The following is a 13,798-nucleotide window of genomic DNA, read 5'->3' as shown; positions in this document are numbered from 1 at the left end:
TTTGGAAGTCTGTGTGTTTGTCCTTTCGTCTGTATATAAAGGAAACCAAGAGAGGGGTCTGTACTTTAATTTCATTCTAAGCCTCTCTTTCTGGAGGAATAGCCAAAATGAAAACCTTGGTATGTATTTACCACCAAATTATTGCTACACCAGCTGATTTCTTTTTAGATTTTAGACTGTAGGCTATATTGACACATAGCTTGCGGGTAAGGCATAGAGCCGCAATGATGGGGAGAATGACGTGGTAGGTTGCCAAATGGGTAAGTGTTCCATGTAGAAGGGTTATCAGAAGCGTTATCAGGATTAGAAAAACTTTGCTGCTTTTTTCTTTCTCCAAAAACAGCACCACCAATGTCATCAGATAAAGTCTGGTATTACATTTTAGCTCTATTTACTTCAATGGAACTAAACTGTAAAACCCACACCCAAACTGAGGACAAGAGTAGTGCTGCTTGAAAAAAGGTTCATCCCGAAACATTGCATGGTAGAATAAAGGTTCTTTTGTATTGATTATTAGAGTGCTGCCTTGGAATCTTTGTTGGACTTGGACCTTGGATCAGGTCGGGTGAAGCATGCACAGCACATTATGTACTAAGGACTGATGCTGCTATAGACTATATGGAATGGAGCAGCCATGTTTTTTAAATCTTGAACAACCTTTTTAACATAGCATTCCAGAAATATAGTTAATGTGATTTTGTGACTATTTTTTTTTTTTACATTCGAAAACAAGTTTATTGATGTTAAAAACTTAAAGGGGTATTATAGCTTCAGCAGCAAACATTCTTCCTACATATATTCTGCAAGAATTTTTCATGTATGCCTAAAGGAGAAGTCTGGCGGGGGGGGGGGGGGGGGGGGGGCATGGGGGAGACAATGGGGGAGATCTATCAAAGGGTGTAAAATGTAGACTGGTGCAAACTGTCCATTGCAACCAATCACAGCTCAGCTTCCAGCTCCGGTGAAAGGAAAGCTGAGCTGTGATTGGTTGCTGTGGCAAGTTTGCACCAGTCTAAATTTTACACCCTTTGATAAATCTCCCCCAATATGCTTACCACCCCATCTTGGAGCTCCTGGACCCCGCTGGCTGTCATCTTCTCCCAGGCTCACAACCCAGGTTCGATGTCACAGACGGGTGAGATTTAGCTTACTCAGCCAATCTGTGATTGCAGTGGTGTCCCACCCTAGTTAATGACTGGCTGAGTGGGGCATCCATCAGCGGGGTCATGACTTAGCTGGAGGGGAGCTGAGAAGACAGACGGTGGGATCACCAGGACAAGTGACTATAACTTCTTTATTTCCTTCACCCCTTGCCCGTCATGATTTTTTCCCCCCACCCCTCGGACTTCTCCTTTAAATGGTTACAATGGCAATTAAAATTTAGATAATACAAAAAACATCATTATAATACATTGCTTGCTTGTTTGTGCCCAGTCTAGTAAACATACCAGAATTAGAATATTGTTCATATGTTTCTTTTTCAGGTGGTCTTCGCTGCTCTTCTTGGAACTCTGCTTGCTAATGATGTAAGAATCTCCACAAAAATATTCTGTATATTATTCTGTATTGTTATTTCTATGGATTTGGCATATGTGTCCCTGATTTTCTTGGGTCTATTTATTTCTGAAAACATTGATATCCGGCTACATACTAGGAGCTGATATGTTCTTACCAGCTGTCTGTTGCTAGACTGTGATTTTCATACTTCTCTTGTTGTAGTTTGATATTTTAGAGGATTGTGAGTAACTTTCTTTAAACCTCCCACAGAATGTAGATATTAACAATCGGGGGAATGTTGGCGGCAACGTGCATCAAACTGTGAACATCAACAACCAGGACCAAGTGGCCCATGTGAACAGTCTGAATGGATGCAAATCCTGGGACTCCATCTTTGACTTTGGAAGAGTAAGTACCCCCCTAATCCGGTCATAAAAATGGCCTATTTCTACATATATAGTAAGGACACATTATTATTGTATCTACAGCACATTACATACAACAATTGGGATAGCATAATAAAAGCACTCTCACTGTGGCTTATGTGGCTTTCTTAAAGTGACTGTACCACCAGGCCCAGGATGAAGCACTGGAGGCGGGCCGACCCACCCTTAGTGGGAGGAAACCCTAGCCCCTCTATGATAGGGTTCCATTGATTCTAATGGAGTCACGTCATGGAGGGGCTGGAGTTCCTTCCTACTAAGGGTGGGTCAGCCCAGCTCCAGTGCTTCAGCCTGGGCCTGGTGGTACAGTCACTTTAACAAAGGGGTCGGCCGTCATTTCCCATTACAGCTGCCCCCTATTACAGGTGTTGCTCGCAGAGGCCCCATACACCATAGACTGACAGCCAAATGTGTATGGCGACCTTTATACTATTCAAAACTTCTACAATTTCAATGTAAATGCAATGGCTGAATCTATAATCAGTCTCAATCTTTTTAACTTAAAGGGTGTATTTGCAACACGACTTTACGGAAAGAAGACGTGCGTGGTGACAAAAATTGATAAGACTGTCTTCCCCAGCCTGGAAGTCTTCGGCACACAAACCCAACGGAAACCCGTAAGGAGTTCAACAATTTACAATTTCTTTTAGTTTTTAGTATCGGCTGATCGTCCTGATTGTGCAAATTATTGCTCTGTCACTGTGTAATAGGGCCCTGTATCTACTTTTATGGCCACTGCTATAGACACATGCCTTAATGCCAGTGGAGTCTGTCTCACCTCTCTTATTGAAGAGACTTACCGTATTCTAGGATCTTGATGGACAAATTTACCCAGTCTCATCTCTATATCCACTCACAGATGAATGGCAACCCATATAATGATATATGATATATATATATATATATATATATATATATATATATATATATATATATATATATATAGATAATAAAGGAAGAGGTTTTACGTATAATATCCATAAACCCTAATAATGTATATGGAGAGTGGTTATCTCCATGACACAACCATATGAGTGTAGTCTAATATTGTATTTATACATTTTCATTAATTTTCATGCTTAGGTCAAGACCACACCAAGTCTCTTCAAGTACAATGTCAACAAAGTTCCCATTGCAAATATTGGCATCTATGGAGTCCATATTGAAGCCCTGTGTCGGGGAACCCCATCCTATACTGCTGATGTAAACCAAGGTGAGGCCTGGAGTCCTTAAAGCGTTTATCCAGCGCTGCAAAAACATGGCCACTTTCCCCCTACTGTTGTCTCCAGTTTGGGTGGGGTTTTGAAACTCAGTTCCATTGAAGTAAATGGAGCTTAATTGCAAACCGCACCTGAACTGGAGACAACAGTAGGGGGAAAGTGGCCATGTTTTTGTAGCGCTGGATAACCCCTTTAACCCCTTTCACCAATACAAAACATTTGCGTGGCCATATACCATAGCGCAGTTATGGGGTGGATGCATTTGGAGAACTATTCTAGTATCTAGTTGAGCATGTTCTCTTTTGATTTGGGCGGGGCTAAGTGGTGCTGCGTCTGTGAAGCCCCGCCCAGGTAGCACAATCCACAGATGTTAAAAGATGACTTTTTACTGGAACAAGCACCATGACGTATGATATAAAATATGGTATGAAAACTGCTACGTTTACCCTTTACACCTGTGTAGAGACGTTAAAATGCAAAAAGGGGGTGACAGTGTCACTTTAAACAAAACAGATTTCTTAAAATAAAGAAAAAAATTTAAATACACAACATTTAACATGTGGCTTTTGACCCTAACCTTCTTATTTCTTCTCTTGTAGTGGATGAATATTACGGTTGTGACACCAACAGCATCATCGATATTGGAGGCATCAGTTTCTGCTTTTAATCCAGCACCAAATTATTTGATTAAAGCTATTAATAAAGCATTTATATAAATGGTTTGATGTTGTTTTTGTGCTTATGGATCATGTGAGAGAGAAATTAAATATTAGAGAAAAAAAACTGAACTAATAAAGCAAAAATGAATGATGGTTGATGTAATACAAAGGACATTGACTAACGCTTTCTACCGGCAACATTCCAGGTAATTTTTGTTAAACAAACAGAAATCCCCTTAATAGGATGACTGATCAGGAATTATATGGCTACAGGGCTCTTTTTTTTACTATGTATGGTCCTCTATACATTCTAGAATAGATTTAGTTGAAGTCATAAGTTTCGATAAACTTGGGTTAAAGTCTTTAAATGTATGTACAGTATTTCCATATATTCCATGTCATGTTTCTAAGAAAACACTTACACCAAAGTGCAAAAACATATCTTTATAAAGTATATCAATTCATAAAACACATGTATAAAAAGCAAAGGAGTCAAAAAGAAGCAGGATTGAACACCAGACTGTGCATGAAAGCAAACCATGGATGCTTGATCCCCGACGCAGGTAGCATCATTGTTGTTGACTTCAATGCATTGCCATTGCAGTCAGTTAAATCATGGACGTTTTTTTAAATAGCAAAATCGGCTGCCTTTTCTCTATTTTTGACGTTGTGTGAACATAGCCTATCAGTGTATGGTCATGTATGTTCACATGACATTTTTTCTTTCCATTTTTTCTTTTTTTTTTTTTAAATGACGTCCGTCGTTTTGAGTTCCAAATGATATTAGCCGTTTTGCATTTTGGACGCCCGTCATTACAATAATGGCTGATGGTAAGCTATTCTAGTTCCAGGCCCTTTTGGATGTGGTTCTCTTTTGAAGATCTATTGAATTTAATAGTAAATATGGGGAAAGGACGGTGGAAAAATAAAATGTGTGTGAACAACAACAACAAAAAAACTGTTGTTAACAAAAACGTTGGCGAATAATTACCATGTCCGTTCCCCTGGCTGGATTCACTAAGAAGCACACGCCTAGGAGCAAGCGGAAATCATGATAAATGAGGCACGGGAGGAGGCCACATGTAAGTTTTTGAGATTCAAACAAATTTCAGGTCAGCAAAACAGATGGGGTATTCTCAGTCTGATTTACTACCAAGAAACCATAGTGCCCTGTGGGTAAGTGAAATATTAACCAGTGCATAGGTAGTAAGTGTTTTAATGCCTCTAGCAAAAGGCAGCCGTCTATTGATAACGACAGCCAAATAATGATCATTAAAAAATAAAAACGGCCACCATGTCAATGTCTTTTTAGGTGAAATTACAGCCTTTTTTTAAAAAATTTTTAATGGCTGTTATTTTATATAACGTCGTCTGTAAATAATTATAATGATCATTATTAACAGTTGTCATAATAAAAAACTGACATTTTTTTCATCTAAAAGACATTGTGGGAGCATAGCCTAAGGCGGCCAGAAGCTGCTCAGGAAGGCTTTTTAGGGTACTATTACACCAAGCAATTTTCCGACGACTAACGATTAACGATAAACGATCTTAAACGACCGCTAAAGCAAACGACCCGAAATCGTTCGCCCAAGTACACAAAACGATGATCGTTATTTATGATCGTTCTTGCGGTCGTTTAGTCGTCGATATTGCGTACGTTTCAGCTGTGAATTCTTATTCCACCGAACGATATGCGAACGATGTGCGAACGATGAGCGAACGATCAAACGATAAAAATAGGTCCGGATCCTATTAAACAATCAACGATTTCTTGTTGGTTGTTTAATCGTTGCTGCTATTACACAAAATGATTATCGTTCAAATCCGAACGATTTAACGATTTTTCGAACGATAATCGTTCCGTGTAATACCACCCTTAGACTTGTGCTGGTTAAAAAAGAGACTAAACCCGGGAATTCCGGCCAGTACAGAGAGTCACGGCTCATTGTGTCCATCAATCACATGACTGCCTTCTCTCTGTGAGCGCAGATGACCTGGGAAATACAGGACTTCCTGTTTTTAGACTCTTTGAATTACTCAGTGTGAATGGGCCCTAAAGCTCTGGATCAGACATAGTAACTCCTATCATGGAATTTCCTTTGTACTATTTCTTTCTATGAGACTTTATAGAATTCTTCACCAATATCATGTTCATTCTATGGGGAATGGAGTCCCAAACGACAATCTCTTACTGACGTGTGCAGAATATTTGGCTGATTGACTTTAATAGGTCCCCTATTACTGTGCTCCACCTTCAGCATATAGCCCAGATAAATAATACTATAAGTCTTCAAACCAATGGTATCAGCAGTAGGATTTGTATAAGTCACTTTTAATGAGATCGGCACATAGAACTGGGCAGAGCCATGTGTCCTGTTATCTCGATCCTTCCATCATATCAGTTCAGATAGTGTGAACTCAGCTCAGAACAGCAAACAAGGAATGGGACGCCAGTCCCTAGGTAAATATGCTTCTTCTATATAAAATATATACAGTCTATTGGATAATACATTAGAGGTGCAATCTCCCTTCTCCAGACAAGAATCCACAATGAAACTCCTGGTGAGAATGTGCTGAAGTGGTTTATCATGTAAATGAATGGCTGGATAGAATGTATAATAATAACATTTCCATATCTTCCTATATTTAGATTGTGACCGTCCTTGGAGTCTTCCTGACTCAGGCTCTAGCAAATGATGTAAGTAGCTGGATGTATGGTGTGGCTTGGGTTGGGTTTATGGTATCGTGGGAAATACCAGAAGCTTTTCATACAATGGACAAATTGGACTCTTGTACTTCTATAGTTTATGTTTTACTATGTTTATATCTGGGCTAAGAAGCTTACCATATAGAATGGTATAATGTTTACAGAACCCACAGAATTCTTTGGGACCAACTTGTCTAATGTGAATGGGGGCCTCCCAACTAATGTACTTGACAGGGAGAGAAAGATCAGGAATTTGGATCTCAATGTGCCCAATCCTTTTGTTCTCGGGGAAATAAGCTGCCACCGTAAGCATCTGGTAGTAACTTTTTCCCATTCTCAAATTCAGAACATGTGTATACAGTACTTGGCTGAATCAAGTGTGCTTGTGTTTGGAAGGATTGCATAGGGTAGCCATTGGCTGTTTTGGAGATCCCCTCCAGCCTCTTCGCCACCATTGGAAGTGGTTAAAAAGCTGAAAAAAAACTGTTACTACAATCTAAGGCTATGTTCACACAATGTATTGACAGCGGCTGTTGTTTGACATGGCCGTGTCAAACAATGGCTGCTGTCTTACATGTTCACCCGGCCAATAGTGCAGTATCTGCATTTAATTTGGATTGTGGCCACATTTGGGTGTGCCTGCAATCCAATAACCATTGACCTCAATACAATGTATGGCCGTGAGCACTGCCATACATTGTGAGAATGGCCGTTGTTCAAGTCAATTATTTCCACGGCCGCAGGGGAACAGTGGTCGTTGTGCAATACATTGAATGCACAGTGGACGCATTTACCCATAGGATTCCACATAGTGGATTTTTTTTTTTTATAAGAAAGGCTGTTGCTTTTTTTTTTTTTTTAAATACAGTGAGTAAACATAGCCATAGACTAGGTTGAAACTATGCAAAACGACGGCTGTCATTCATGACAACAGCCGTCATTGTGAAAATAACGTCCATTATTTAAATAATAATGTCTGTTATTTGCACATTGACGGCCATTGTTCTGAAACGCAGACATCCTTTTTACATACAGTAGTGTGAACATAGCCATATACTGAAACAGTTAATGGAGATTTCTATTATTTAGTACATACTTTATGTCAATTACTGGTATTCTGTTTTACTGACAAGTAAATGATCCACATATTGTATACCCATACCCTTAAAAAATGTTATTTTATTTTCTCCAGAACATCAGAATTAACAATTCAGGTAATGATGGCGGCAGTGTGAACCAGCAAGTCAACATTAACAATCAGGACCAAGTAGCCAACATCAACAATCTCAATGGCTGGAACTCCTGGGATTCCATCTGTGACTATGCCAAGGTAAGTTGTCTTTTTTTCACTCCAAAAATGAGAATGCTGCTAAATAAAGGGTTAAAAAAAAGTTAATGGGGGAGCTTTATCAACCATGGTGAAAAGTGAAACTGGCTCAGTTGCCCCTAGCAACCAATCAGATTCCACCTTTCATTTTCCAAAGAGTCTGTAAGGAATGAAAGGTGGAATCTGATTGGTTGCTAGGGGCAACTGAGCCAGTTTCACTTTACACCATGTTTGATAAATCTCCCCTAATGCCCCCAAACTGTTGGGTACCGCTATGTCCTCATCTATGCCATCTTAAATCTAGTCTTTTACACCATAGGGATTTGCTGCTACAAGACTGTACAACAAGAAGATCTGTGTGGTCACCAAGATTAAGCCAAGTTTCCCCACCCTGGAGAAGCTCAGCACCATTGCCAAGACCAAGCAGGTAAAGTTATATCCATGTACTGTGGATGTCAGATGGCCAGCACTAGAAGAATCAGTTCATCTGAATGTAGAATTTTTGGAGAATATATTGAGAAAGGACTTTATCCAATAGAGCAGGTTTAGTGGAAATCTATGCGGCCTTAACCATAGTCTTCCTTGTTATTACTACTAAGTTTAATTTTAAAATGCTGTGGAATTTCAAAGAAAGACATAGTTTAAAGGGGAACTGCAGCAATATTTGTGCTTTCAAATTAACTGGTGTCAGAAAGTTTATTTCTATAAAAAAAATCTCAAGCTTTCCAATACTTATCAGCTGTTGTATGTCCTGCAGGAAGTAGTGTATTCTTTCCAGTCTGACACAATGCTCTCTGCTGCCACCCCTGTCCATATCAGGAACTGTCCAAAGCAGGAGAAGTTTTCTATGGGGATATGGTACTGCTCTGGACAGTTCCCATCATGGACATAGGTGGCAGCAGAGAGCACTGTGTCAGACAGGAAACAATATACCACTCCCTGCAGGACATACAGCAGCTGATGAATACTGGAAGACTTGAGATTTTTAAATAGAAGTAAATTACAAATCTATACAAAACTTTCTGACACCAGTTTATTTGAAAGTATTTTTTTTTTCGCTGGAGTACTCCTTTAAAAAAAAAATCTAAGGCTGGGTTCACATTGCGTTCTTGCAGTCTGTTTTTTTATCCGTTTTATACCAAAAAAATGTTTTGATGAAAAACGAATGCATTGTGGTGCATCAATTTTTCCATTGATTTCCATGGAAGACATGGAGAAATGGAAATACTATGGCTAACTGTATTTTGGCCTGAGAATTATTTGGAATCTAAAGAGACTCAATATTAAACTTTTTCGAGAAATTCCTTCTCATATATCCATCATATTTGATAGCTAAGACAGGTCTTTAATGGTCTAAGGAGATTCTTAGGAAATTCTCTCCAGCTATACATACATAAGACATGCCAACGTAGTACCTGTGCCCAGAGCTGACAGGGCATACCATGGCACTGCTTCTAATAATAATGGCGAGAGTACGGCCTGTGTGCACATGATGTCCTCCTAACAATAACTTATCCTCACAGCCTGAGTCTGAGGTGGAGAAGTGAAGTGGCCAAATGACAGAGTTCTTATAGTGATGTATAAACCTCTTAGTTCTGCAATAAATTCCGAGCAGCCTTTTCTGTAATCAATCTGGCTGCTGGCACTCTCTACCCGATAACTGCCAAAGGCTCCCATACAGGTGGAACGGATAGAAATAATATATTTAGTGCAAGGCACCATATGACAATATATTGATACATATAGGGATAATTTCTTAAAGTAAAGAAGAATGGCACATAATCTGGAAATAAGGAAATCTCATTCTATATCATACTGTAGTATGCAGTGAGTGTAGTGCTTTATTGTGTTCAACAGATGTCCTCAGAGTTCCATTAAATTCCCATTGATTTATGCCTCTCTAGCTGCTCCTCTCATCCCCTTTTTCCTGTCCTTGTTATACACCTATACAAGCAACATGGTGCTCTTCTTAAAGATGAAACATTGCACCTTTGGTCCTATGGGACAGCATGTCACCTGATCCTTAAGTGAATTGGTCATTTGTCTCATTCCTCGGATTTTCAGGAGTTAATTGAGAGCTAATGATGATGATTGAGAAGGCAAAACAAGGAAAACATTGGAAGCATTTTTTCTCTGATAAGATATATTACAAAGTGTTTTAAAGTCGCTTGAGCTGCAGATTTTTTTTAAAGATTGTTGAAAGAGCAAAGTTCTTTATAGAGTGCAGATCACTACAGATATTGTCAGCACTCACATCACCCCCTGCCCCCTGTGACTCTTGTAATCTATATTCCCTATATCAAAAACCCACATATGGGCCATTTCCTAACAGTGAGTGTGTAAGGAAACAGGAGTACCCAGAGGAAACTGTACCCAGACATAGGGAAAGCATGCCGGCTTCATGAAGTTATTGTTCTTGGTCGGCTATGAGGAGCTTTATTGCTTTAGTCATCATATCATCATGTTCATTTGTCTAATTGTTGTATAGTATAATGTTATTTATTGCATATGCTCATTATGTTTCTGCAGACCATAGTATTTTCTTCACTATATAGCTTTTTACTATGTATTTGGATATAGGATAAATATTTCCATCTTTGATTTGTAATATCCATATCTTCTATTTAAAGTTCCCTACCAACACCCAGCTGGTGACCTACACAATCAACCAGACCCCCATTGTTAACATTGGGGAGTACGGCCAGCACATCGAGGCTCTGTGCAAGGGCATGCCAGCCTACACCGCTCAGGAGATGCCCAGTAAGTAGCCATCATTTCTGTTATCTTTAACAGTAAATTTTTAACAAATAGAAATTCTGAACCAGATTTTTTTTATAGATTTTTTTGTACATTTTTTTAAAGAGTCTTTAATAAACATTGAAAATAAATACATATATCAAACATAGAGATGAGTGTGACCTGAGCATGCCTGGGTCTACTCACTAAGGATTTAAATACTAGTGGCTGAAGAAGTTGGATGCAGCCCTAGCAAGGCCTGGAAAACATGGATGTAGCCCATGGTCTGTGGCTGGATCCATGGTTTCCCAGACTCCCTAGGGCTGCATCCAACTTCTTCAGCCACCAATATTCTAGTATTAGTCGCTCTCATCTCTAATCAAAAAATGCGTGGTCCCTACTATACTACTACTATAATACTTATGGCGAACACATGGCCCCGACAAGGACCACAAACAAGGTATTGTAAGTTTGTCTTAGCAACCAGACTGGGGAGCATGAGCTGCGTCTCATCACCCCAAACTGTAAAATGGATGTGGGACGGCATCCGAAGATTTACCCTTTAACTCAGACATCGGGAACATTCAGCCTTCCAGCTGTTGCAAAACTACAATTCCTATAATTTCTGGGCAGTATATGATGGGCATTGCAGTTTTGCAACAGCTAGAGGTCCAAAGGGTTCTCATGCCTGCTTGAACTAGAATTAGGATTTTACACTTTATAGTGATCGATCCTTATTTCAACTTTTGGATTGAAAATTTTGTGCTAAATAATTTTTAAGAAATTCAAAAAGTTGTCGGAAATCCTTTTAACTATACAGAGTTTCAAATATCCAGCATAAACACAGAATTAATTGATGAAGTTTTGGTTTCCTGCAGCTACCACTAGATGGCGCCTAGAAGCTTATTGCATGCTGGCTGATTTATTATTGAGCTCAATGGATAAACAGTATGCACTGAACATCAGCTCCCTCTAGTGTTGGCTGCAGGCAGTAAGGATTTTATCAATGAATCATCACAATTTTTTTTAACCTATTAAGATTAACTAAAACAAAGTTGTGTTCACATATAGCCATTCATTTAAGCCTCCAGTCATCCTTCTGTCCCATACCATAGTCAAGACCTGTGTTTTGGCCGATATAGCACCAGTGTGAGAATTGTTGACCATTGTTTTTCTGCAAAAGCTCCACATTCTTGCGTTCCATCCAGATTCTCTTTCCTTAGTGACTTCACTTCTGAACTTTACATGACTGTTAGAGCTATAACAAGAATGTCTTTTCAGATGTCGGAGGAGACTTTGCCTTTTGCAGAGCCAACAGCATTATCACAATTTTGGGAATCAGCTTCTGTTTTTAAGATGGAAGTCCAATGGCCCGAGCCCATTGACATGGACATACACTGAAACTACTTTGTATTGTGGATTCTTTCAATATCCCTTAAATCACATTTAATAAAATATTATCTGTGGCTATCAGCTGCTTGTGTCTTCTTATAATATGCAATGAGAATGTAGAATTGCAAGAGGCTTACAGGAAGCATTTATGGAGAATGTGCTCTAACAGACGTCCCTTTTCAGGTTCTGCCAGAGGGTACGCGGTCTGCTGCGCCTCCAGCCAAATCACCATTTTGGGTATCAGCTTCTGTTTTTAAGATGAACTTTCTTAAACCAGATTCATTTGGATACACAACTCACCCAGAGAGTCCCCTATCGGTTATCTTCATGATGATGAACACCTGCAATAAAAAGTTTTTCAGGGAATAATGTCTATTTCTTTGTATAATGCCTCACCCATGGTCCGGGGTCTGTGGATCAGGGTGTACAATAAATCTACTTCATTATTTTATTCCCAACGTGCATTTACATCCCAGGATGCCATCTACTTTGAATTGTATTGAAATCCAAACAGGAAAAGAAGTTAGCTACTTCCTCTTCCTGTAGAGAGAAAGGACATATTTTCAACCACTAGAATATTTATATTATTTATTGTCGCCTACATTTTCTTTTACTAAAAGCTGTTCTTTTATTCCAATCTGTTTCTATTTTCTAGCAGTAATTTTTTTAATTTCACTTTTTGTACATTGTTATGGGGGCTGCCATCTTGCCTGAGCTTTTTTAACAGCATTCAGTGAGATGCTTTACAGCAAGTCTCATGGACATAAATGACAATAGACAGACTCTGTGCCCTTGAGGTGAATTTGAAACATTACTGAGCACACACTGTGACCTTTGCAGAGGTGATTCCACAAGGAGCTGCTATTATTATCTCCTCTACCTACTGGTGTCTTATGATGCTGTAATGCTGTACAGATCACTTTACAGCAGCTTCCTCTCATCACCACACACAACAGGAAGTCTCAGCTTAGTTTGAGCCCCATTGATGAGAATGAAAACTGCAAGATCTCAGGATTATTTTATAATATAGATAGGAAAATAGGAAAAAATGTCACCAAAAATTCTTAAAAAATATGTTTACCATAAATAACAATATTTAAAGGGGTACTCCAGTGAAAGGCTTTTCCCCAGTAATTGAAACACATTACAAAGTTATATAACTTTGTAATATGCTTCAATAACCTATCTGCCTCCCCCCCTTCTCTATCTTTTCCCCCTCATTCCCTACCAGGAAGTGAAGTAAACTCATTCTTAACTAATGACTGTTGTCCCCAGGCTGTTCTGTGGCAGCCATTTTGTGACAATGACATCATCAAGAGGGAGGCTGGTCTAAGCCCTGTTAGGCCAGCCTCCCTTTGTCAGATGACTCAGGTTGCTCAGCTCTGATTGGCTGAACAAATGTAAGCCCTCTAACAGTTTTACAGAGTCAGTTAGACATCACAGGAGACAAAATGCATCATGGGAAAGCCCAAACCAGGAAGTAAAGAAAAAATGAAGCCACCAACTGGAGCTTCAGGGACCTGCAAACAGTGGGAAATTCAAACGGAGACAGACTCAGGAGGGATGGTAAATGGGAAAACTATGTTTATTATTGATATTTTTTTTTTTTAATCAGCGCCGGAGTACCCCTTTAAAGTGATTTTCTGATGGCACATTCCCTTTAATGTTTTCTCATTGCAGAAACAGAAAAAGGGTGGGAGGGGGGTTATGAGCCAATAACTAAAGAAGGTTAAAACTGAAAAGCAGAGAAGAAGTTGGATAAGAAGTATCAAAAATGATTTAACTTTTGTTGGACAATAACAATATAACAATAT

General features: G+C 39.2%; 3 protein-coding genes across 4 annotated transcripts in view; all 3 read left to right on the top strand.

Moving 5' to 3' along the window:
• LOC138765969 (gastrokine-2-like) overlaps positions 1 to 13,798 on the top strand; it is a 69,478-nt gene that overhangs the window by 40,377 nt on the left and 15,303 nt on the right. The window lies entirely within an intron of this gene.
• On the top strand, positions 55 to 3,880 carry LOC138765987 (gastrokine-1-like). The gene is made up of 6 exons (XM_069943233.1): positions 55 to 119; positions 1,485 to 1,526; positions 1,768 to 1,905; positions 2,447 to 2,557; positions 3,024 to 3,153; positions 3,760 to 3,880. The coding sequence occupies exons 1-6, from the start codon at positions 108 to 110 to the stop codon at positions 3,825 to 3,827; spliced, it is 501 nt and encodes a 166-aa protein (XP_069799334.1). The 5' UTR covers positions 55 to 107; the 3' UTR covers positions 3,828 to 3,880.
• On the top strand, positions 6,289 to 12,435 carry LOC138765977 (gastrokine-1-like). Of its 2 annotated transcripts, none has more exons than XM_069943221.1 (6): positions 6,289 to 6,384; positions 6,473 to 6,520; positions 7,722 to 7,859; positions 8,176 to 8,283; positions 10,487 to 10,616; positions 12,168 to 12,435. In XM_069943221.1, exons 1-6 carry the CDS (start codon positions 6,373 to 6,375, stop codon positions 12,239 to 12,241), a joined length of 510 nt encoding a protein of 169 aa, XP_069799322.1. In that variant the 5' UTR covers positions 6,289 to 6,372; the 3' UTR covers positions 12,242 to 12,435. The 2 variants fall into 2 exon arrangements, with proteins under 2 accessions (XP_069799322.1, XP_069799316.1); XM_069943215.1 differs by lacking the exon at positions 12,168 to 12,435 and adding an exon at positions 11,874 to 12,065 and having other exon boundaries at positions 6,294 to 6,384.

This window comes from Dendropsophus ebraccatus, chromosome 1 (assembly GCF_027789765.1).
Source record: "Dendropsophus ebraccatus isolate aDenEbr1 chromosome 1, aDenEbr1.pat, whole genome shotgun sequence".
In the NCBI taxonomy this organism is placed as follows: Eukaryota; Metazoa; Chordata; class Amphibia; order Anura; family Hylidae; genus Dendropsophus; species Dendropsophus ebraccatus.
Note: the sequence above shows the minus strand (reverse complement) of the source record. Positions and strands in the feature narration are given on the sequence as shown.